The sequence below is a fragment of the Mus pahari genome, chromosome 4, assembly GCF_900095145.1.
Source record: "Mus pahari chromosome 4, PAHARI_EIJ_v1.1, whole genome shotgun sequence".
In the NCBI taxonomy this organism is placed as follows: domain Eukaryota; kingdom Metazoa; phylum Chordata; class Mammalia; order Rodentia; family Muridae; genus Mus; species Mus pahari.
The window spans coordinates 95,593,404-95,618,092 of record NC_034593.1 but is presented as its reverse complement, the minus strand read 5'-3'; the positions used below and the strand labels follow the sequence as shown (position 1 = coordinate 95,618,092).

Here is a 24,689-nt window from a genome sequence, read left to right as displayed (position 1 = left end):
CTCTCTCTCTCTAGGATATGAATGACCTGGAACTGTCCATTCTGCTCCTCTCTCTCTCTAGGATATGAATGACCTGGAACTGTCCATTCTGCTCCCCTCTCTCTCTAGGATATGATTGACCTGGAACTGTCCATTCTGCTCCTCTCTCTCTCTAGGATATGAATGACCTGGAACTGTCCATTCTGCTCCTCTCTCTCTAGGATATGATTGACCTGGAACTGTCCATTCTGCTCCTCTCTCTCTCTAGGATATGAATGACCTTTTGATTCAGGGAAGGAAAAGTCCATAGGTTACTGAGAACCCACATGGTAAACAGGGAGAACCACCTCCACAAAACTGTCCTCTGACCTCCACATGTGTGCTATCATGCATGCCCTGCCACACGACCACACAGCCACACGGCCACATGGCATGGATGTTATTAGTTCCATGTTACAAATGAGGAGAGCACACAGCAGTTTAAGTAAGTGGGCCTAGTTCAGACTTACTAGGGTAGAATTGGTATGATCTGATGTGAAATCTAGCAGAGTTGGAAAATAACAGCAATGAAAATCTCTTTCCATTGTGTTGTCTCCTCTCTTTCCTCTCTCTCCTCTCTCTCTCTCTCTCTCTCTCTCTCTCTCTCTCTCTCTCTCTCACACACACACACACACACACACACACACACACACACACACACACGCTGCCATCATAGCTTCTTACTCCTGTCCCACCCAGTTATGGTGGTTAGGGGCAGTGTTTTTCGACACAGCATGCCTGGTAAGTATGCATATGGGAGATGATATCAGCATAGGATTCTTATTCACAAGCTGAAGCACTCTGCCCAGGAAAGCAGCCACTGAGCTACAACACACAGTATACCAGCCAGCAGTTGGTAGGATTTTTAGGGAGTCGAGCTATTATCTCTAGCAACAATCTTCGGAAGTCAAACAAGAACCCCTGTTGACAGTTATCCTCAAGTCACCAGGGTTGTCTAATAAGTGATAGCACCCTCATTATTTGTTCTCTCTGCAACTTAGGACCAATCAGAAGTGTTCCCTGTTCTGTAGCATCCTAATGGCTCAGTGCTGTACCCTCCAACGAGGACACAACTCATGCCTCTTTTTGTTTTCTCTTATGCTTCAAAAAATCCTAAAGGACTGAAATAGCTCCAACATTTAGCATCTTCATCATCAAATTGAAAATCAGCTCTGTGTGCACTGAAGAATCACCCATAAACTTAACCCAGTCAGCCACCACCAAAGCCAATTAACCAAATGCCAAACCAGCCCTCTAATAATAGACTTAGCACTTTGGTCAATCAGATGCTCTCTTTGTCTATTCCCTGTAGTACAGAGACACGTACAGTCTACAGCTAGCTGTCCTCCTGTTCCCGAATCTTCCAACACTCAAGACAAACTCACTAACGTTTCAGTGTGTTTTGCTTATTCATTCCTTTATGAGAGGGGTGGCTGCTCTTATACAGTCTGGTCTCTCACTCTCCTGCCTCAGCCCACTGAGTCCCTTGATTACCAATGTGCATCACCACACCTGAGTTTCTCTTAAACAACCATCAAGCTTCCCTATTCTTCTGCTTGCCTGAATCTGGTCTGAGTGCTACAGCAAGTTCAGAGTAAACTAAGTGTGGAAGCTCATGCCTGTAATTCTAGTACTGAGGAGAATGAGGCAAAACTACTACAAGTTCTCATGAGTTTTAACGACAGCTTAGGCTATATAGTGAATTCTAGTTTAATCTAAGACTGAGGCAGACTGAAAACTCTCTCTCTCTCTCTCTCTCTCTCACACACACACACACACACACACACACACACACACACACACACACAGACTGAGGCAGACTGAAAACTCTCTCTCTCTCTCTCTCTCTCTCACACACACACACACACACACACACACACACACACACACACACACACAATGGAAGAGGAGAAAAAGCTATTGGCTGGCTCTTGGTAGGCTAGTCTCTATTTCCACTTGATTTGCATTTTTAAAAAGCAAAGTAATATTCCCATGTATTTGGCATGTACATTTTTTCAGTGTCTTCATATGAAAGAGGAGGAAACCACCCCTCTATTTGTCTGTACGTCTCTGTACCTTTACTTTTTAGAGAAAACTCCCCCTGTGAGCTTTCCTTTTAGGATGAAAACTTGCTGGTCAGAGGCAAGCCTCATGGGAAGATCCCTGACACAGTAATCTCTAACCCTGAAACCAGAGTGGAGCTACTCAGTTGTAGCCAGAAATTTTTGGTTTGCCTTCGCTAAATACTCTATGCTAAACGAGTATTTTTCACACTCCGGGCTTCAGCTTATTCTGGGCCCCAGGTTTTTTGGCTTCTTCCGAGCTGGCATAGCTCTTTATCTCAGGAGGTTCTCTCTTGTCAAGAACGAGACCACCAGGCCCCAGCGAGCCACCAGTGGTAGTTGGAGGGACAAAGAAAACAAAAAAAAGCAATAGTCCTTCTCAGAACCGCATAGGCATGGGTCTAATGATACCAGCAAGCCCGGGTCGTGATGGTCCTTTCCACTGGAAAGAGGTGATCACTTTGTATCAAACCTCCTCACAAAGGAGAGACTGAGGGCTGCTACAATAATGGAGCTCGAAATTAAAAGTCAAGAGGTGCAGTGTGAAGAGTAAAAGCGGGAAACCAAGACTCTACAGCACTTCCCCTAACCGTCCAGCTAAGTGAGCAGAGGTTGTGACACCTCAGAGCAAGCCCAGGGCCCCTTCCTGGAGCTGCACTCGAACTAAATCAGAGACTCGGTAAGGGGAAGCCCTGAGCTCTTGATTCTTCTGGGGTGAAGAATGAGAAAGAAGGGACCGCTGCTGAAATGATGACAGGAGGAATTAGGTGACTGGGCTCTGGCCTAGGACGAGGCTTTAGACGAACCTCAGGAATAGCTAATTCCACTTTCAGGTTCCTGCATCTCTTTGCTTAATTGGAACCATCGTCCTGAGGTTCTCATCAAATCAATACACTGTCTCGGGGAGTGAGGCGCTATGGGTAGCTTCAGATTCTGAGAGGCAAAAGCAAGGGTGGGTGCTGCAGGGCTCCAGTCACGTGGCTGAGCCTCAAGTGCGACGCGGCGATGAGTCTTCTCTCTCCTTCTCCCATCCCCTCCTGCCAAGGTCTGTGTATCCCCAGCTGGCCTAGTACTCGCTACATAGACTGGGCTGGCCTTGGTCTCACAGAGTTCTCTGCCCCCCCGCCCCCAGCCCTCCAGTATTGGGAGTAAAGGTATGTCTGTCATACTTGGTCAATGGTCAATTTTTGTTTTCCAGACCACAGAGACGATATGACCAGGTGCCTCACCCTCACACCATCATACCTTACCTACCATGATCGACTGCACCTTCACACTGAAATAAAAAATAACTGTAGTAGCCACTTCAAAGAATTTCAGAGCCAAGGGGTACTTAAAATCTCAGTGGTTGGAAAAGGATTGGCAGGGCTAGGGAGAAAGTCTAATCCCATACCAACCCCTCCTCCCCTCCTCCTCCTCCTCCTCCTCCTCCTCCTCCTCCTCCTCCTCCTCCTCCTCCTCCTCCTCCTTCTCTCTCTCTCTCTCTCTCTCTCTCACACACACACACACACACACACACACACACACACACACACATACATAGCTATGGCCTATGCTCACAACTATAGCCCTGGGGAGGCTGAGACAGCAAGATAACTAGACCTTGCCAGCCTAGACTAACTGTTGAGCCCAAGGCCAGTTAAGAGAATCTGTTTCAAAATAAACAAGGTGGGCAGTACCCACCTCGGTGGGAGAAAGGATATCTGAGTTTGTCTTCTGGCTTCCACATGCAAAATTCACATGCACCCCCACCGGACACACCGCACACCACACACCCCCACCACCACGCACACCAATGTCCACCTTCTCACACAGGAATATGTGCACACACAAATCCAGAAAATGATAGTGACTAATTTTAACAAGCGCTCAAAGGTCACTTTTACTAAATAGCACAACTCCTCATCTGGGTTCACAGAGTAACTAGGAGCCCAGCAAAAGCCTGGCACCCTGTCTTCATTTTCCATCTGTATCCTTTGGGCTTTCTGTTTACCTGCATATGGGCATGTGAGCTACTCAAGGACTATGTGGTAGTTTGGATTAGAAATGCCGCCACCCCCAGGCTAATCCTCAGTTGGTGGCACTGTTTTGGGCATTGTGGACAGATGCAGCCTTGTGGAAGGATGTGCAGAAGGATGTGCAGCACTAAGTGAGGTTAGACTTGGAGAGGTTAAAGCCTTGCCGCTGCTTTCAGTTCACTCTCCAGTTGTCCTGAACCTAAAGTTGTCTTGGATTTCAAGAACATCAGAACCTTGCATAATAGACACCCTGCCCCAACCTTCCAGAGGACAGCCATCTGCAAGGGTGAAGCTGACCCTTGGAACAGAAGTGATTGTGTTCCAGAAGCAAGCAGAAGGAATGCCAAGAGCAGTCAAATGTGCCTGCAATCCCCAAGCAATCTAGCAAAGAGCTACACATCAGTTGGGCATCATCTTTTATTTGCTCAAATGCACCCACACAGGTGGATTTAGCCCTCTTCTTAAATTCAATTCCCTCCGTCTGTTCCCCACATCCCAGGGATCCTTCAAAGCAGGTTCTGTATGTTCAGCCCCACTAGTCTTCCTTTGATAAGATGAGACTCCCTCCACATTCCATTACTTCTTTGTCTGGGAAGGAAGGGCAGAGTCCGTGGTAATCGGAAATGCATTGCCTTCACGTCAGGCTTCCACAGAATCGAATTAGAGAAGTTCAAGAAAATAACTGAAACAGAAGGAGGAGGGAGGAGTGGGGAGAGGAGTGGAGCTCTGTGGCAACCAGCCCGATGATCCCAATGCAGTGAAGGAAGCAAGAATGTCTGATAAGTCCTTATAGTGTTTACTGATGCCAAATGCGAAGGTAGACGAGCTGGCTCTGTATCTGCCATGGTAATTACTCAGTAGTCTGTTCAATGTTTGAGTCCAAAGAATCTGAGGTCTGACAGAACCTGAAAGCTCTGAGGATCAGAAAGTAGGTTTCTTTGAACTTTTTTATTTTGCAGGCATAAACAATAGGGTTCATCATGGAGTTCGCATGGGACAACAGGATCCCCAGGCACATTGCGACATCTGGTATCTTGACATCAAAGTAGGAAACAAAATTGATGATGGACAAAGGCAGCCAGCACAACGCAAACAAGAAGAGAACCAGAAACAGGGACTTAGCTGTCTTGAACTCCCGTCCGTAAAATGCACGCGTCTCTCTGAAGCCAGACAGGTTTTGACTGAGCTTGTTTTGGATGATGTAGAAGATGTCCAGATAGATGACACACATAACAACCAGGGGGACAAGGATCCAGGTGACGAAGCTGAAGAAGACCATGTAATCCAAACTGACCACGGAACGAAAGTGGCACTGAAGAGTGCTATTTTGAGAGCTCTCTAAGGTCGCTTTTCTATTCCAGCCAAACATGGGGGTCAGTCCCACCAGAAAGGAGACGAGCCAGCAAAGGCCCAAGAACAGCCATATTCTTCTTTGAGTGGTAACCGTTCTATATCTGTTTGAATGGGGGAAAATGGTGAGTTCACAACAAGAAATGACTACCTGGGAGAAAACAGGAAAGACGAAGTCAGCTCTCCCAATCCCCTAATCTGCTGAGGTGAAACACCCATGGCCTAATGTCACTCTGACTAAATTCCACTAGATATGAAGACAAGAAGAGAACAGACTTATCAGAAGAAAATCCAGAAACTCCTCTGGAGTATCTTTTAAAAAACACAACAACTGAGAATTGTCAGCCATGAGTTTCCAAGAATCATGTTCCTATAGGCCTCCACTCAACCTTGGCTCCAAGAATTTTTTTTTTTAGATTTATGTATTTTATTTTATGCATATGAATGTTTTGTTTGCATGTATGTTTGTATACTATGTGTGTGCCTGGTGCCCAGGGAGGTCAGAAGAAAACATGGGATCTCCTGGAACTGGAGTTATGGGCAGGATGGTTCTGGGTGCTGGGAATGGAACCTGAGTCCTCTGCAAGAATAACAGACACTTTTATCTACTGAGCCACCTCTCCAGCCCTTCCCTGTGCTGTGGTGTAAGAGTTACCCTGAGTCTTGGGAGTCCCAAGCTGATGAGAATCTCCTCAAAGCCTGCTGGTGTGCAGTGCTCTGCATCGTCTCTGTTGCCTATTGTACAGGAGCTTACAAGCTGCACCATACCCCCGCACTTCTATCTGTCCCTGTCCCCTTTCCACCTGGGCATCTATTCTGGTGTTTGAGTTAACCAATCAGAGTTTTATTAAGTTTATATTGAAGTGTTTCAGAACCCTTCATCATTTCTGCTTAATCAAACCTTCCTAAATAGCCTAAAATAGACTTCAAAAGAACAAAACTAAGGCTTATCTCAACTAAACCTCATAGCTAACTAGAGATATTTCTTTTTTCTTTCTTTCTTTCTTTCTTTCTTTCTTTCTTTCTTTCTTTCTTTCTTTCTTTCTTTCTTTCTTTTTCTTTTTCTTTTGTAAATGTAAGTACACTGTAGCTGTCTTCAGACACTCCAGAAGAGGGCATCAGATCTCATTACTGATAGTTGTGAGCCACCATATGGTTGCTGGGATTTGAACTCAGGACCTTCGGAAGAGCAGTCAGTGCTCTTAACCGCTGAGCCATCTCTCCAGCCTTAGAGATATTTCATGAAATCTCCATCTTACTGATGGCAGTGGCATAGCTACCATTTACTAAATGCAGGTTCTAGGCCAGGCTTTTCTGAGAACTTTACATTTATTGGCTTTATTTACTTAACCTTATAAAGGTGAAATTATTATCTTCATTTCATGGATCAGGTAACGTACAGAAGCCAGAAGTGATAATGCTACAAGTGAATGGAGGTGAGCCTGGTTCAGGTGCTCAGAACCACCCTGAGAGGTGGAGAGCGAAGCCGAGAAAGAATGTGCCCAGTGTCAGATCAAAAGATCGGGGAGGGGAATCAGACTTGTTTTCGTCCAGAGCTTGTTCGTAGTTTCTATGCTATGTTCTTCCCCCAAGAGACACCAGGGAATGTGATTTCTCGTTGGACTGCCCTCCTTGCACAGAAAATGATTACTACCACTTTGCAAACAAGAACATCTTTGTCTCAGGAGGGTTTTACATTTCATTAAAAGAAAAATTACACCCTAAGAATCCTTTTTCAACAATAGGACAGACTAAGTCAGAAGCGACATTAAGATCTACCCTACATCTGTGAAGCCACACGTCCATCTACTTATCTCCTATGCCTGTCTTCCCCTTCTCCTAAAACAAGATCCCCTATCTAGTAGGTCAATATCACTTTGAAAACTTGAGATCAGATTTTTTTTTAAACTAAAAGATACATTACATTTTCATCATCTTTGGCTACTCTGGCCAGAAAGTAGATGCCCGTGTTCAATGGAGAAGGACTCAGAGCACCCTCATTTCCTATTCCTGTCTCAGCTCTTTATGTCTAATGTCTTCACAAACTATGTGGTGCAAAGATATTCACTGCCCTTTCTAAATTTTTGTTTTGTTTTGTTTTGTTGGTTTTTTTCGAGACAGGGTTTCTCTGTGTAGCTCTGGCTGTCCTGGAACTCACTCTGTAGACCAGGCTGGCCTCGAATTCAGAAATCCACCTGCCTCTGCCTCCCAAGTGCTGGGATTAAAGGTGTGCGCCACCATGCCCAGCTTCCTTTTTAAATTTCAGGGGTCAGTTTTGACTCATTTCCATGGAAAGGGACTTGGAGAACTTGGTAGCTCTACTCTCCAGCCTTCTCCCTAACCCACCCCTTCTTCAACCATGTTACCTGACCGTCAGCTTGACACGCAGGTATCGGTCTACAGCAATGGCCAGCAAGGACATGATGGAGGCATGGGTGAAGATCAGAAGCACACAGGACATGAAAAGGCAGGCATAGAAGTGCATCTTGACTTGCAGGCTGATAGCAATAGCCAGAGGTATGACCAGCATCCCAACAGCGATGTCAGCCAGGGCTAGGGAGACGATGAAATAGAACGTGGTGGTCCTCAGAGTGGGGTTCAGCTTGACCACCCAGATGACCAGCATGTTGCCCACAACAGCACAGAGCCCAATGGCAGCCTCCATGGTGATGTAGGTGATGTCCAGCCAGTTAGTCTCCGTGGTTTTGTCAGCTTTCATGCTGTCTCAGAAAAGCTTCAGGTGGGAGCTTCCGTGGCTCTTCGGCAGGACGTGTACGGGCCAGTGGACCCGGCTCTTGTCAGGCTTCTGCTCAGATGTTAGAATGTCACAACAATCCAGAGAGTTCACAACTTGCCCCTCCCTTCTGGTGTGAGGCTCTCGGAGACTCTTCTCGGAAAGGGTCCGTTACGGGACCGTCAACCTCAGCCACTTATCCCGGCCTTCCCAATAACCTGGAGGATGCAGTTCTACGCAGCCAAATCCGAGAGTTGCCCCCGTTCTTACTTCCCCAGGCAGACAGAGTCAGGGCTTCTGCTGTCCCTGGGCCCCAGAGAACCTTCGAGCTCCATCAAGATAAGCACTCTCTTTAGAGTGAGAAGTGAGATAGTCCAAGAGGAAGTACAGGAACCCTCAGAAGAAGAAGAAAAAGATGGAAGGAACACAGGAGGCTGGCCTGAGCCACATGGAGGCGGCTCCAAGAGGAGATTAGAGACAGGGTCTGTTAGTGACAGCCGACAGTCTCAGCTACATGGAAGGCTAAGGCAGGGGGTTACAGGTTCAAGTCCTGTCGTGGTTACAGTGTTAAGGCCAACCTAAGTGACCCAGTGTCTCAACAAAACAAACAAGAAAGAAAGAAAGAAAGAAAGAAAGAAAGAAAGAAAGAAAGAAAGAAAGAAAGAAAGAAAGAAAGAAAGAAAGAAAGGAAAGAAAGAAAACCAAACCAACCCTCAAGTCAGGATGTGGGGAGCCAAAGATATATTTCAGAAGTAGAATGATTGGCTAGCATCAGGCTCTGAGTACTGCCCACACCACAACTGATATACACCACACACACACACACACACACACACACACACACACACACACACACACACATGATGACCTGTGAGTAGGACTGGGTAGAAGAGATGGAAACACTAATCATGTAATATTTCCAACCTCAGCTTGCTTAACACAAAGATCTTGTGATAGAGAAAATTGTGATGCACGCCTTTAATCCCAGGACTGGGGAGACAGAGGCAGGCAGATCTTTGTGAGCTTAAGGGAACCCAGATCTACCTAAAAATTCAGGACTGTTAGGGACAAAACTGAAAACAATTTTTACACACATATATGTCTGTGTGTGTGTGTGTGTGTGTGTGTGTGTGTGTGTGTGTGTGTGTGTGTGTTGATGTGTATGGTGTCTATGTATGTGCACATTTGTGTACAGGTGCCAATAGAGGTCAGAAAAGAACACCAGGTCCCCCTCTGCAAGAGCAGCAGGCACACTTAACCACTGAATCATCTCTCCAGCCCTGGGGTTTAAGTGGGTTTTGTTTTGTTTTGTTTTGTTTTGTTTTGTTTTGTTTTGTTTTGTTTTGTTTTGTTTGTTGTTTTACACTTCGTCAGCCTCAAGTGGCCTTTCCTCTTACTTCTGCTGTAACTGCCTTCTCTCTGTCCTCTTCAGAGGAGAAGTTGCAGAGAGCAATTTCTACCAAGAGGCAAGAAAGAGTCTTCCTTACCAAGAAGCAATTGTAATCTTGCTTTGTTAGTTCCTATAAAAATCTCCATCGTTTGCCACAGTCAGAGAGGCAAGACAGGAGATCAAGCTTTCTTCTCTATTTAAGGCTCGTTGGTCAGGCAATGGGGCAACTTCTACATTAACAACAACAGAAACAAGATGACAGTCCACGTTTTTGTTACATTGAAAAGCAAGGTGGACAGTCTGGAGAGATGGCTCAGCTATAAAGAGCAGTGGACGCTCTTCCAGAGGACCGCAGCCACCACGGCTTCCCACGGGGGGGGGGGGGGGCAGGTTACTCCCAGAGGTTGTTGCGACGCCTTGGGAGCTTCTTCGAAGGAGAAAAGTCCGTTCTTTTTTGTTTTCTGAATAAACAGGGAGCATCAGTGCTCAAGGGCGAGTCTGAAGGGTAGGAGAGGCCTCCACATTCCCTCGCCAGCTCCTCTTGTGACCGTGCTAAGTATCTGTTCACTGGGGATTGATAGCCAAAAGGCAATCCAGGAAAGGGGGCAGAGAGGCCAGGATAGACAGCCGCCTCACACACCCGTTACCTCGCTGGCACCCACGGACCCAGTCTCTCACATCTTCTGTTACCGGGTCCTGGTTCCTGATCATTCCCCAGGTTAGTGGGGTTTGAGCCTGTCCAGGCTCCTGTCATCTGCTTCTTTCACAGAAGCCATAAGCCCACAGCTCCCAGCAATTCCTGACTCTGAAATTCCCTTTCACTTCTTTGCCTGTGCACACTCACTAGGTCTAGCAGGATCTCTTCTTTGCCCCAACCTAGAAAATAAAAAGGCTTCCTTCAAGGCAGTTTTCTAATAGGAGCTTGAAGAAAACTTCCTATACCACCTGTGATGGTTTGTATATGCTTGGCCCAGGGAGTGGCACTATTAGAAGTTGTGGCCCTGTTGGAGTAGGTGTGTCACTGTGGGTGTGGGCTTTAAGACCCTCATCCTTACTCCTTGGAAGCCAATAGTCTGCTAGAAACCTTCAGGTGAAGATGTAGAATTCTCAGCTTCTCTTGTACCATGCCTGCTTGGATGCTGCCATGCTCCCACCTTGATGATAATGAACTGAACCTCTGAACCTGTAAGCCAGCCCCAATTAAATGTTGTCTTTTATAAGACTTGCCTTGGTCATGGTGTCTGTTCCCAGCAATAAAACCCTAACTAAGACACCACCTCTCCCTCATGTGGGTCCACCATGCCACCCTAACAGCCTCCTACCCAGACCCTATAGGCCTGCAGTTCCCTGAGACCAAACCAGAACTTTTCATTTTTACACCACGTTGCCTGGCAGACTGGCAGTACACTATTGCTTGATGAATGACCTGAGATGCTTCTTAGCATGCCAGGTGACAGAAACCTGGCACTTGGGTACACAATGACAGAAACCCTCAACTAGGACCTGTTGGGTACTCTCCAGGACACCAGAGTGTCCTGGAGTTTTATAACAAAATAACATTTTATTATTTGTGATCTCATCCAATGTCTTCTGGAGAAAATGACAGTGCTTGTTAATGATAAGCAAGCAGAGGCGCCAAAGGGTAAATAAATTGGCCACGACAGCACAGTTAGGAAGTGACAGACTGACATTCAAACCCATATGGCTGGCTTCAGAGCCCCATTTCTGAATGGTAGCCCTTAGAAATGATCAACCACAATATGTACTTGTACTGTCACAAGTACAAGGAGCCCCTCTGTTTGATGTCACTATGTGATCAATATTAGGAAGAAATTAATACTGCAAAATGTGATATTTAGGCCAACAAGACTGTGACACTAAAGCATACGTGTGAAGTAGATTCAGTGTCTGCTCTGAGGTAGGAGGAGGCCGTAGGACCAGAGAAAAGGCCACATAAGCCGGCCACTGGTGACATTCAGGATCTCACAGAAGACCATTTATAGGACCAGAGTGGGGGAGAAAAAAGGTATATTTAAGAAAGTTTTAAATAGCGAATTGAAGATAAGCTCCGATTTCCCTGCCATTTTTTTTTTCCATCTGAGAGGAAGGTCGCCTGATTTCTACAAGGGAGACAAGGATGGACTCTGAGGAGTTGCCAGTCTGACAAAGTGACCCGAGTCCAGGAAAAGCCGTCCCAAGCTCTGGCCTGGGGCAGCACAGCATAGCTCAGCCATTGGCTGCATAGCACCCTGAAAAGGCCGGCCAGAGAGAGGACACACATCGGCACCTTTGCAGCTTCTCAGAAAAGCCTAGATAACCTCAACCGCCAGTCTTTGACAGAAAAGTATATTAGCGGGAGGCCAGGGATGGGGCTTCAGAACCCAGAATTGCCCAAGCCACAGCCAAGACAGGATGTTAGGCAGCTGGGAGGTGGAGACTACTGCTTGGCTGCTCAGAGCCCACACGATGCTTGCTGTGGGCATACTTGCATAGAACTATGTCTACTCACTTCCTCTTGAAGCCATTACCACTTCCTTCAAAGCCTTATGCTTCTACAGACCTTGCTATGTGCCAGCGAACAGCGGGAGTGAGCCAGTGCTCAGAGTCATCTTTGAGGGTGTCTTCTCCTTGCCCCCTCTTTTATATGCTCCCTCCCCACTCTCTGTCAAAGTACCAGTAAGACCCTAAGGCTTCAGGCGACTTCCCAAACTCACTGCTCTGGGATGCCAGGCTCTTAGGGCTAGGCTGAGGCCCCTTCAACTTACAGGGCCTGGGACTCTGAACAAGAAGAGTCCTCTCAGTATCAGTAAAAATGAAAAGGATGGATAAAGACCCAAAAACCCAAGGTTCCTGTAACTTGGGTTACAGGAAATCCTGCTCAGGGAAAGGGAACGGTTCGTGACTAGGTGCCCAAACCTTAGCTACCATGACTCAACCACACCCAAGTGAGCCAGGCCTCTAAGCCCAAGAGAAAGCCTAGTGCAACAGTTCTCAGTCTGTGGGTCACTAACCACAAATGACACTTTCACAGGGGTCACCTAAGGCCACCGGAAAGCATACATTATTTACCTTATGATTTATAACAGTAGCAAAATTAAAGTTATGAAGTAGCGATGAAAATAAATTTATGGTTGGGGGGGACCCACCACAACATTTGTACTGTATTAAAGGGAATTTTATTAATGGGCCGTGTTATGAGGAAGGTCTAGAGGATTCAGCTATCCCTAACATTCTTCCAGATGATAGGCTCTCAAAATGTGAGTATGTCTTTCAACTAGCTGTGTCAGCTTGTGGTTTGAGAAGTTGAGGTCTGTGCCATGCTCAGACATGGCCACCAGGTGGCAGCACATTTCCACCGTCCTCCGAAACATAAGCTGCCGTTAAGGAAAGAAAATGGGAAGGGCTCAAAACTGGCCTCAGCCAACCACCTCGGACTTTGCAAGGGAGACCAGGAGCAAGGAGGGTCGGTAGAGCTGCCTATGGTCAGTCCAATCTAGTCCCACATAATATTCTGATCCTCCGGACTCAAGGAGGCTGGCAAGCAGCATGAATAGCCTAACAAAAAAGTTTTGCATTTTGCTCCACAAAACAGGAACGATTACTCTCAGCAAACAGAGAAGAAATCTGCTTAAGTCTGTTCTGGTAAAGAGCATGATCTACAATGGAGACCAGACTGGGCTTAAGGACAGGGTGGATTCAGGAGGGGTCTGCTACCTACCGTGAGATATCTGCCATAAGTAGATTTCACTGAGTTGGGCATTGTTGGTCCTTCCCCCCATATCCTCCAATCCCCAACCCATCCTCCTGTGGGCACAGGGCCCTCTGGTCACTGCCCTGACCTTTTCAAAGCCCATGACTTATCCAAACGTCCTTGAGCCTCTTCATATCCCACCCTCCTCATTCCAGCCTCAGGCCTCCAATTACCCACCCTGGTTTTTTTTTTTTTTTTTTTTTTCACTCAATTCAGAGACTCCCACAGTCTCTGAGGCTTGTCCTCTGATTCCACACAGGTCAACTGTGGGTCCTGATGTCACTTTACATAAGCACTAACTAGCACGAGCAGGAACGAACCAGGATAGAGCACGGCCAGTCGTAGATGTGTATAGTGGGGCTGTGCCTTGGTCGGCTTCTTCTCAACCCACCCTACCCTTAGATGGATCGGGCACATTCTCCCTGATAGAGCAAGAAACCAGCAACCTCTACCCCTTCGATGGCATGTCTTCCCCTCTTACTCCACACAGTCCTTCTATCACGAGTGTGTGAACCCTGCCATTGACAGGATGCTAAGTGACATGACCCAGGATCCTTCCTTGGTGTTTTAAACCTGTCACTTATAATCATGTGCCAAACATAATCCTAACTGCTGCTAACTCATTTCACTGGCGAGGAAACCACGGCCTGGTGCGAGGTGGCTTTCAGGGAGCAAGTGGCGGAGCCAGGATCTGAACCTGCATTAGTTACTTCTCAAATTTCTTTGACAAAATCTTGAACGAATAGAGGGAGGGAGGGAGAGAGGGAGGGAGGGAGGGAGGGAGGGAGGACAGTTACAGTCAACTACGATGGGAAAAGAAAAGGCCGGAATCTGAGTCAACTATCTTAGCCCTTTCCAGTGAATTACACAAGAAGAGGCCAACATCACTTATACCAAACCTAAACTGCGATTGGGCAGAAATTCTTCAGTGTCGGAAGGGTGTGCATGATCCATGGGTTGGGCCAGCTACTGAGAACAGGATTTTTCTTCTTTCTTTCTTTTTTGCCAGTTTTCTGGTTTCTGGTTCCTCCCATTAGGCTGCAGGGTAGTCGAGGGCAGCCTGCCAATCCTCCCTCAACCCTCTCCACCCCACACCCCTGCATCTAGTCCGTGGTCAGACAGCATCAGGAAACCACATTATTTTACTTCCTGCTGAAGGGTTCCCCCCAGTAACTTTATTTCCCTCGGCTTTTCATTAAAGCTATTATTATACAGAGTCTGTCTCAGCATTTCATCATGGTTAAAGATACTGTATTGTTATTGCTTATACGGAAGGTTTAAGAGACCTATTTCCCCGAGGAGGTTAGTTCTAGGAAGAACGTTGCTTTTCTTAATGCCCCTCCTGCTCTGTTCATTAGCTTAGTGGTGTAGGTTGTTTCTGCAGTGGGCAACCAGGAGCTCAAGAGTGGGTCAGTGCAAGCCAGGCTTGTCTCAGCAAAAAAGGCTCTAGAAAAGCTGCACCCATTGTCTCAACTTCAGGCTTCTAGTGTCCTTTTTATTTTTATGTATATGTGTGCACACACTTGTGTGAAGGTGGCAGAGAGACCAGAAGTCATCATCACTTGCAGCTGGAGTTACAAGGCACTCACCTGGTGTGAGTGGTGTGAGTGCTGGTGTGAGCGCTCTCAGAGGACCTGTCTTAGGGTTTCTATTGCTGTGAAGAGACACCATGACCATGGCAACTTTTTTTTTTTTAAAGATTTATTTATTTATGTATATGAGTACACTGTAACTGTACAGATGGTTGTGAGCCTTCATGTGGTTGTTGGGAATTGAACTTTTAGGACCTCTGCTCACTCAGTCCCTGCTTGCTCTGGCTCAAAGATTTATTTATTATACATAAGTACACGGTAGCTGTCTTCAGACACACCAGAAGAGGGCATCGGATCCCACTGCAGATAGTTGTGAGCCACCCTGTGGTTGCTGGGATTTGAACTCAGGACCTCTGGTAGAGCAGTCAGTGCTCTTAGCCGCTGAGCCATCTCTCCAGCCCGTGGCAATTGCTCTTAACCACTGAGTCGAATCTCCAGCCCTGGCTCCTGGTGTCTTAGTTGTCATGCTCTGTTCTTTTATTATGAGCACCTGCTTTTGGGAAGAATGCAAGTCACAAATAACGAGCACATAGACGGAACATTGGTGTTGCTTCCCATTCAATACCCAGCCAGATGCATGCTTGTAATCCCAGAAGTTGGGAGTCTGGGGCAGTTTGATCTCTGTGAATTCAAAGCCAGAGTGGACTGCCAAGGTTACAACGTGAGACCCCTGTCTCAAGAAACGAGAAACAAAACATCGAAAAGCTCTGTCATTTTAATTGAGTACCTTGGAGAGGACTCAATACAGAGCTTGGGGCACTGACGCCCAGAAGTATCCCGGATGGTGCCACGCACGGCACAGGCAGAACTCACTCAGCATTGTATGTACAATCAACTCCCAAGGAGGAGCAAAGGCACTGGTGGGCAGCCAATGGCCCCTCCCTCACAACAGATTCCACTTCAGCGCATGCTCTCCTCTCTTTGAGCACTTTTATGCGACTTCAGAGTTACACCGTTTCTCGCACTTCTTAGTCAACTTTGAACCTCCCCTGTCTCTTACCACATTATCCTAAAAGCATCAGGAGCCTACCATAACCCCTGGCAACATGGGAGACCTGTTTTATGTTGGATCTGAATACATATATTATGCCCAGGTCTGTCCCCACCCTACTCCCCCCAACACCCCACCCCAGCCCAAGAGCATGCTAACCATGTCACTGTGTTGGGTAGAAGCTGAGAGGAAGGAGAGGGTTAATTTTTGTTTCTTTGTTGCATCTTTTCCTTGTAGTCCTTAGGGTCAGGTGACTCAGTCTGGTTATGAGGCCCTTAGAGAGAACTTAAAGAGAACACCTCACAGAACAGTTTGTGGCTTCTCTGTGTTTGTTTACCACCACAGGTCTGTTCTCTCTTCACCGTGATTGGTCTAATCTGATGCCATGGGCACCCTGCTTTCTGTGTTCCACGATCAGAGTTCTGTTATCTGTTCTTGGCCCTGTTCTCTCGTCTTCTTGCTTTTTCTGTAGAGCTTAGACCTGTTCCTGGTGTTACACGCATCACTTTTCTTGTCCCAAATCAACATTCACAGTGAGATTTTAGAGCACAAGTGTGCTAGAAGTAGAATTGAACATGAGAGGAAACTGGTGCCCCAAGTGGCTGGTTCAAGGTCAAAACCGGCTAGCCAGAGCATTTAGCTCCTTGTTTATTCTGGTGCCCACCTTGCTGAACCCGCAGATGAACACCCTAGGACCATTCAACCAGTGATTCACTGCCTGTGTGTGTCATGGCCAGTCTCCCTGCCCTGTTTCATTCAGGTTTATGTGCCAGCCAGTCACATCACCTCTTATTGGCAGCACCTTCCAGACCTTCAGCACTTAAGACTGTGCCAGAGTCCTCAGCCTCGGTGAGATGCCCTCAGCGAGCCACGGCCTGTCCCACCCCATGTACACACAGGGCTTCTGCCTCCAGATGTCAGGCCTGTCCCACAGCATTTATGCCCCGAGGCCCAGCCCCAGAGAAGAAATGAATATGGGCTGGCTGCCAGCTCGTGACTCAGAAGTTGAGCATGCCACATCCTTCTTGTTTTGTGAGCCCTGTTTCTAAGTGGATAACCTTGGCCACATTGCCCAATCTTCCATGTCTTTAATTCCTCTTTGGTGAAGGAGATTATTCTCTGGGACCTGAATGAAGTAAAAAAACATCCAACATCTGGAGCGGGGTCTGGCCCACTCTTAGAGTCTTGCACCCATGCTCTTCCTGTGGGCCTCATGGGTACCCGGCCCGTGACTCCCCATGAAGAGCTTGGTGGTTACTGAGCCAACAAGAAGCTTGCTGCACGCCTGCAGGTTGGAATGGTCTAGAGTTGGCGTTCCTTGGCACCTACCTCTCGTCTTTTGTTGAAGAAGCTTTTTGCTCCAAATCCTCTGTTGGTTTTCTGAGCTTCAGAAACTGGACTCACCCAAAGGTGATGGCAGGAAGGTGATGACGTCTTCTCCTATCTTTTCTACTTGCCAGGAAGTGAGTGGCTTGACCGCATGAAGAAGCTTGTGCCAGAGTTCAGCCGTGGTACCGCCCCCCCTTTGTGAGCCCTGGAGGAAGCCAGCCTGGGGGGTCTGACTGCAGGCAGTTCCTAGTCAGGCAGGATGGAGCGCCCCCACCCGCAGCCGCAGGAGCCTCTCGGTTGCTGCAGGCGAAGCCTGGCTATCTCAAGGGCCGGCCCTATTCAGAACCATAATCACGGTTTCTGTGTCTTACCTGTCACTCATTCTGGAGGGCCTGGCGGAGCACTTGGCACTTTTCAATGCTATAAAAAGGCCACCTTCTGGGCAGGGTGTGAAGGTTGATGAATATTACGGTCACCTCCTGCCAAAACAGCTGCTTGACAAACATGAAACCCACGCCACATAATTTACGATTTAATGCGCAGCCTATTCATTTGTGTCTGCGCTTGATTCTGAATACCAAACACCCTCTAACCTTTCATTAACCTGGAATAGATCCTGACTGTGAAGGGGCAAGGAACCAGAATGACTCTCCAGTCACTCCCGGGCCTCCAGGAGAATGGCTCTTTCTGACCTGAACCCTCCAAGATGACTCAACCGACCCACTCTGGGCCCTGCCAGAGGGAAGCCAGACAGATGTTGTTTCGGTGGCCAAGGCTGCAGCTGAGGCCAGTAGAAGTCTAGGTCACTGCAGATGGTCCCGTCTCTGGTCCTTTCCAGCCCCCACCCCATCTCTATCTAGTGCCCATGACTGGGGTCTTTTGTGTCATCCTGGGGCTGGCACTCTCTCACTTCCCGACAAGAATGCTGGCTGTTGTTTCTGAGCAAATGGAACGAATGACCGATGAGAACCCCAAGCAATCTGCAAACTGGAAACATCTGCAGGAGGCGAGGGCAGCTGCTGGCTGGGTGGGGCTCCAAGAAACTGCCGGAAGGTCAGCCTAAGAGAAGGTTGCTCCAGGGGGCGTGTCCTTCCGGGAGAGGGAAAGTCAGTTTTCTTTAAGGGCATGGCCCCTGGAAGGTCAACCACACTACAGGGGGTGGATCCACACCCACTAATATATGGACATTGAGGAGTAGACTCAAAGGGTTATAAAAATAATTTTTTTTAAAGGACATGAAATTAGGAGGGGTTGGGGGTTGGGCAAACACTTGGGAGGAGTTAGGGGAGGAGTAGGGAGTGAACATGATCAAATACATTGTGTGTAAGGGTGTGTGTGAGTGTATGTGTATATGAGTTTCTGTGTGTGAGTATGTGTCTGTGAGGGTCTGTGGCTATGTGAGTGTGTGTATGTGTATATGAGTGTATGTGTGTGTGTGATCCTCAAAGAATTAATAAACATTTTTAAAGGGTTACCTCACGACACTCCTCACCTTCCACTTACAGAAGAACTCCTTGCCTGGCCCTAACCAAATCAAAGGATCAATGCTGTCACTCTCCTAAGTATCATTTAGATGTTAGATGTGACAAAGCTGAAGTGGCTCTCATTTCACAGAAGACAGGAAAGACCCAAAGAGGAAGCAGGTGTGGTGACTGCCCCACCCACAAGTCCGGGAGGGCGCAGGTAGGAGGGATTCATGGTCACACACACACAACACCACCTCACCTTCCTTAAAGGCTAAGTAGCTCCCGCTAGCAGCTGCTAGAGTCAGGTGACACAAGGCCTGGAGTAGATCAACAGTCCAGCCGCTACTTTTGAGAGCTGGATTTCCTTCAGTTCTGCAGTTGCTGAGGCCAGACGCTTGAACTCAACAGAAAGGTCGTGCAGAGCCAGCTCTTCGTCTGCAGGGGGAATCTCAAAAACCAAACTACTTCTTGACACGGACTCTGAATTGGAAAGAATTTTCTAAGCCTCACATGGGGAGTTACCGTGGAAAGACACAGTAGCTTATTTGGCCTGACTTCACAGGGGCTACTCAACCAAGACTTCTACCTGCTGAGACCTGAGCTGTGTTCTCTTGGGCCTTGGCAAGGAAGTGCTAATTTCTAAACTATTCCCTCCCAGGTTTCAGCATGCATGGATGATGATGATGATGATGATGATGATGATGATGATGATGATGGGGGGGGGAGAGAGAGAGAGAGAGAGAGAGAGAGAGATCTTTGAAATCAGAAGAGGGTGTGGCTCTGCGATCCCTGATCCGGGCAGGGGACCGTAGCCATCTCCAGAGAAGACTAAGAAGGGCCCTTAGTCAGAGGTTGAACAAGAAGCCACAGGCATGCATTATCGTAGCCTTTGGGCACCAGTTGCACTTCAGGGCCTCCCTCCACTATATACTGAAGACAAGAGGAAGTGAGAGGGATCAACAGGAACTCTGAGGAGGCCGTCCCCCACCCCCAGGAGCCACAGTGGTCTCCACTTGCCTCCTTTGATATGTAAGGTGAAGAGACTGGGCCAGGTTGCTGATTCATCAGCAGCACGGTCTGAGGGTGCTGGGGGTGCACCTAGCCAGACATCCTCCCCTGGAACTCAGTGAGACCAGAGGATGGTCGGTCGTCCTTGGAGACCACAGAAGGCAGCCCAGCCTGGTTCCAGAAAGGGGAGCTCCTCGGAGGACAGACCATTTGAGGACACAGTGGCATCCCTCTATCTGGACACGACCGACCCGACCGGGTCAGAGGATTCCGAAGTGGATGCTCTGTGCTACCTGCACTAAGCCTTAGGCCTGAAGCTGGGACTCCTCCACACTGTCACGAGGCCAGTGGGGGTTTTGTGTTCAGCCTGACCAAGTCGGCACCATTGGGCTCCCAACTCAGCCTTTGCCATTTGCCCATACAAAGACAGCTCTCACCTCCCACAGCCTGTCAGGCTGTGCCAGAATTGGACTACCAAGGAAGCAGAGGACACAAGCCAAAAGGAAGTCACAAAGATCAGCTTAAAAATAACCCTCTCTTGTCAATCATGGGGAGGAGCTTGCAGAGAAGAAACTCTAAGGGAGATATCGCCCAGGGTAACAACAGAAAGGCCCCACAGCAAATCTGCAGAGGTTAGGCTTCAAGCCCCACCCCAACCCACTTCCGCCCATCCAGCATCTGTTTCCTCTCCTATATTTAAACAACCAGGTTAGTGAACTTTTAGTGCTTTTTTTTTTTTTTTTATTTTTTCCAAAAAATTTTATTTTTTTTTTTTTTTTTTTTTTCTGGCCAGGGCAGAGCAGGACCTTTCACAGAACACATGGGCCATGTTGACTCTGAGGTCTTATAGCCTGTTTTTTTGTTTTTGTTTTTGTTTTTGTTTTTGTTTTTTTTTCCTGCTCAGCTTCTGCTGTACATGTGGGACCCAAACATCCCGAGACAGCTTCCAGCCCGTATTTTTTTGTGCCTCAAGAAGAAGAGCTGGAACGTGCGAGAACCAGAGGTGGAAGGACGGTGGGCAAGCAGCTGGGAGATCCACCCAGATGCTGTCCTACTGTGGACAGTGCAGGGCACTTTCGATAATGGTTTGAATTTGAACTAAGCCCCGACCAGTTCAATTTGTAAACCCTGGTTTCCCAGCTTGTGATGATAATTTACAGGCTGTAGGGGAAGCCCATTTAGCTTCAGGAAATGTGTCAGCATGGGTGGCCCTTTAAAGGTTTATACCAGCTAGGTCCCACAGGGTCACTGCTTCACTGTAAAGGACATTGCTCCTGCCAAAACCACCCTGCTGCAATGGCCTGAAACCCTCCTGAAACGGTGAGCCAGAACCACTGTTTGTGTCTTATTGTTTGGTACTGTGTTGAAACGATGAGAAAAGTAACTGATCCATTTGTCTAAGACCAGGAGAGGCAAAGGGATCCTGCAGGACACCAGAGATACAGACACCATCATCTGCACCAACTGCCAGTGCAGCGGGACAGTCTCTTCACAGTTAGGCCCTCATGACTCCACACTATTTCCAGCGTCATCATTCGCTCTCCGATAGAGCTGCCTTTTTTTTTTTTTTTTTTTTTTTTGGTTTTTCGAGACAGGGGTTCTCTGTGTAGTCCTGGCTGTCCTGGAACTCACTTTGTAGACCAGGCTGGCCTCGAACTCAGAAATCCGCCTGCCTCTGCCTCCCGCATGCTGGGATTAAAGGCGATAGAGCTGCCTAAGGGAAGGCTACTGTGGTTCTCCAGTTTACAGCCTGGGTTATTCAGGTTATGGTGGCCCTATCTCAACACCACACGCACACACACACACACACACACACACACACACACACACGTCTTGTGGTGGGAGAGAATGCTGAGTAACCTAAGAGCCCATATTCCTTGTCTTTGGCCATCAGGTCTCACACATAGTCACTAAGAGATTCTCTCTATGGATGACTCTCTGCTGCCTGACATTGCAGGGTGACGTGACTGGACCCAGCAGCTATTGCTGCAGTAAAGCAGAAAGGCCCCTGCCAGCAGCCTTCAGCTCTCCTCTCCACATACCCAGGCTGCCAGCAGATGGAGGTTAGGCTTTCACACGTCCTTTCCCTGAACATGGAAACCTAACTTGTTAATGTTCTGGACATCTGCCCTGAGTTGAGCGTTGCTGAATTTCAGCCCACAAAAACACAGGCCAGAGGGAGTCACACTGGGGATTCAAAAGCCCAGCTCTGCCCTTCTGCAGCTGTGTGATCTTCAGCAAGTGACTAACTATTGTGAGCCCATTTCCACAACTGTCAAATGAGATTCGAAGAGATACAGAGAGGTGTGAGAAGTCGTGGAGATGACATTTATGAACACCTGGCTCCTTTCCAGCAGGCCCTCTGATGGTTTCTACTGCTGGATGGATTCTCTGCTTATTTGGTTGGCATCCCTTTCATACTCTATATTAAATACTTTAGAGGTCCTTGTTAAAATCAGTGTTCTTCTGAGCTGACAAGATGGCTCAGCAGTAACAGCACTCACTGTCAAACCTAACAAGTGGAGTTTGATCCCTAGAACCCAAACGGTGGTAGAAGAGAACTGATTCCTGCAAGTTGTCCTCTAACCACTACACATGTGCTGTGGCACAAGCATGCCTACACACACACACAACTACAAGTAAATAACAAATGTTTTCTTAAAAACACTCCTCCTAGTATTTTCCCTAACCGCTTCTCTACAAGAACAGCGAGTGTCAGTTGAATGCTTGCTATGCTGTGCAGACTGGCCCTTCATGTGCCTTCATGTATTCCTGTAAGAATGTGCCTTCATGTATTCCTGTAAGACAGGTATTATGATGACCCCTTTACGGACAGGTAGGCTGAGATAAATTATATATATCAGGCCCCAGAGCCTCCACTTGAAGCCTTTTGGCTAGGCCCGGGCTACAGTTGGATGGGCTGTAGTTACCTCTGTTTATAGAGAATTTTCTGAACTCTACCAAGAAGTGGGTGATCCTTTTTCAGAAGCTGGCTTGTGTGTGTGTGTGGTTGTTTCATTTTGTTTGTTTGTTTTATGTTTTTTAATCAAACCACACTAAACTGATCATCTGCTGATGACAGCACCATTGATTTGGCACCTACAAATCTTGTGTCAGACTCTAAATGTACTGCCTCTAAGCTAGGGATTTTTTTTGGTTTTTACTCCACTGCCAGTTTGGATTAAGTAACTTCTCGTTCTGAGGGTCGATGTCTATTGTGCACTACTATGTTACTGGATATTAGCATCACCCATGCCTTCTACCCACTGAATACCAACAGCAGTCCCTACTCCCCAAATCATGACAATCCAAAATGCTTCCAGCTCTTGCCAAATATTTCAGGGTGGGGGTGCAAAATCCCTCCTGGTTGGAAAGTGCCTGCTGCTCTGAACCCGAAGTCTGAACTTTAGAGAGGTTAGGCTGTTTTCCCAAGATCACAAAGGCTGGCAGGCACAGCAGAACCAAATCTGAACCAAGGCTTAAATGTTTACTCTGGAACAATGCTTTTAATTCCTAAAAAAAGAAAGCACAACCTTGATACCACGTGTATTAAGCTGTCATTGACAGCCTCATGTCCCTTGTGCCTAAGATCTGCCCTGAGCATCCATCTATCCAACTGCTTTGTTCTAGGATCACTATGAAGGTTAGCATCTTGGGACACAAGGACCATTCTTAACTTTCACAACCTCAGCCACTGTTTTTACAAAGCTAAGGCCAGAGTGGTCACTCTGATTTCTGCCCAAGTTTCATCTTGGTTCCAGATTGTTTATAAAAGTCTGACATGGAGGTTCACTCTGGCCAGGAACACAGGAGGCTTGCTCTAATCAAAGACACAGGAGGCACCCACTAACCAGAGACAGCAGTGACTACCTCCCAGAAAACCAGCTCTAACTCAGGTCACAGAGCTCTTCCTGCCTCCAAGAAGACTGGTTTCAGTCAGAGACACCCAGGCCAAATAACACCAGAGAGAACCAAATGGCCAGAGGCAAGCACAATAACATAAATGACAGAACCCAATGCAATTTGGCACCATAAGAACCCAGTTCTCCCACCACAGCAAGCCCTGGATACCCTAACATGCATGAAAAGCAAGATCCTGATTTAAAAATCCCATCTCATGAAGATGATAGAGGACCTTAAGGAGGACATAAATAACTCCCTTAAAGAAATACAGCAAAACACAGGCAAACAAGTAGAAGCCCTTAAAGAGGAAAAATAAATCCCTTAAAGAAATACAGAAAAATACAACCAAACAGATGAAAGAATTGAACAAAATGATCTGAGACCTAAAAACAGAAATAGAAATAATAAAGAAAACACAAATGGAAGCAACTCTGGAGATGGACAACTTAGAAAAGAGATAAGAAGCTACAGATGGTCATCAACAATAGAATACAAGAGATAGAAGAGAGAATATTGGGCATAGAAGATACCGTAGAAGATACTGACACATTGATCAAAGAAAATACTAAGTATAAAAAGCTCCTAACCTCAAATATCCAGGAAATTCAGGACACAGTAAAAAGATCAAAACTAAAAATAATAGAAATAGAAGAGGGTGAAGATTCCCACCTCAAAAGACCAGAAAATATCTTTGACAGAATCATAGAAGATAATTTCTTTACCTAAAGAGATGGCCATAAATGTACAAAAGGCCTACAGAACACCAAGTAGATTGTACCAGAAAAGAAAATCCTCTTGCCATGTAATAACCAAAACACTAAATGCACAGAACAAAGAAAACATATTGAAATCTATAAGGGGATAAGGCCAAGTTACATATAAAGTCAAACCTATCAGAATTACACCAGATTTTTCAACAGAGGCTATAAAAGCCAGAAGATAGATCCTGGACAGAGTATCATCCAGATCCTAAGAGAACACAAATGCCAGCCCAGGCTATTATACCCAGCAAAACTCTCAGTCACCATAGATGGAGAAACTAAGATATTCCATGACAAAATCAAATTTACACAATA

General features: G+C 47.0%; 2 protein-coding genes across 3 annotated transcripts in view; both read right to left on the bottom strand.

The window, feature by feature from the left end:
• Tmigd3 (transmembrane and immunoglobulin domain containing 3) overlaps nt 1–24,689 on the bottom strand; it is a 55,021-nt gene that overhangs the window by 12,445 nt on the left and 17,887 nt on the right. The gene's annotated exons all lie outside the window — the stretch shown is intronic.
• Adora3 (adenosine A3 receptor) overlaps nt 4,505–24,689 on the bottom strand; it is a 38,072-nt gene continuing 17,887 nt past the window's right edge. Inside the window, exons 1-2 of one of the 2 annotated variants that reach the window (XM_021196690.1) lie at nt 7,816–8,543; nt 4,505–5,553 (exon numbers count right to left, since the gene is read on the bottom strand). In XM_021196690.1, the coding sequence (XP_021052349.1) occupies nt 4,950–5,553; nt 7,816–8,168 (957 nt within the window). In that variant the 5' untranslated portion in view covers nt 8,169–8,543 and the 3' untranslated portion in view covers nt 4,505–4,949. Of the gene's footprint in view, nt 5,554–7,815; nt 8,544–24,689 lie in introns of those variants that run through there. The other variant, XM_021196691.1, reaches the window with a different exon arrangement.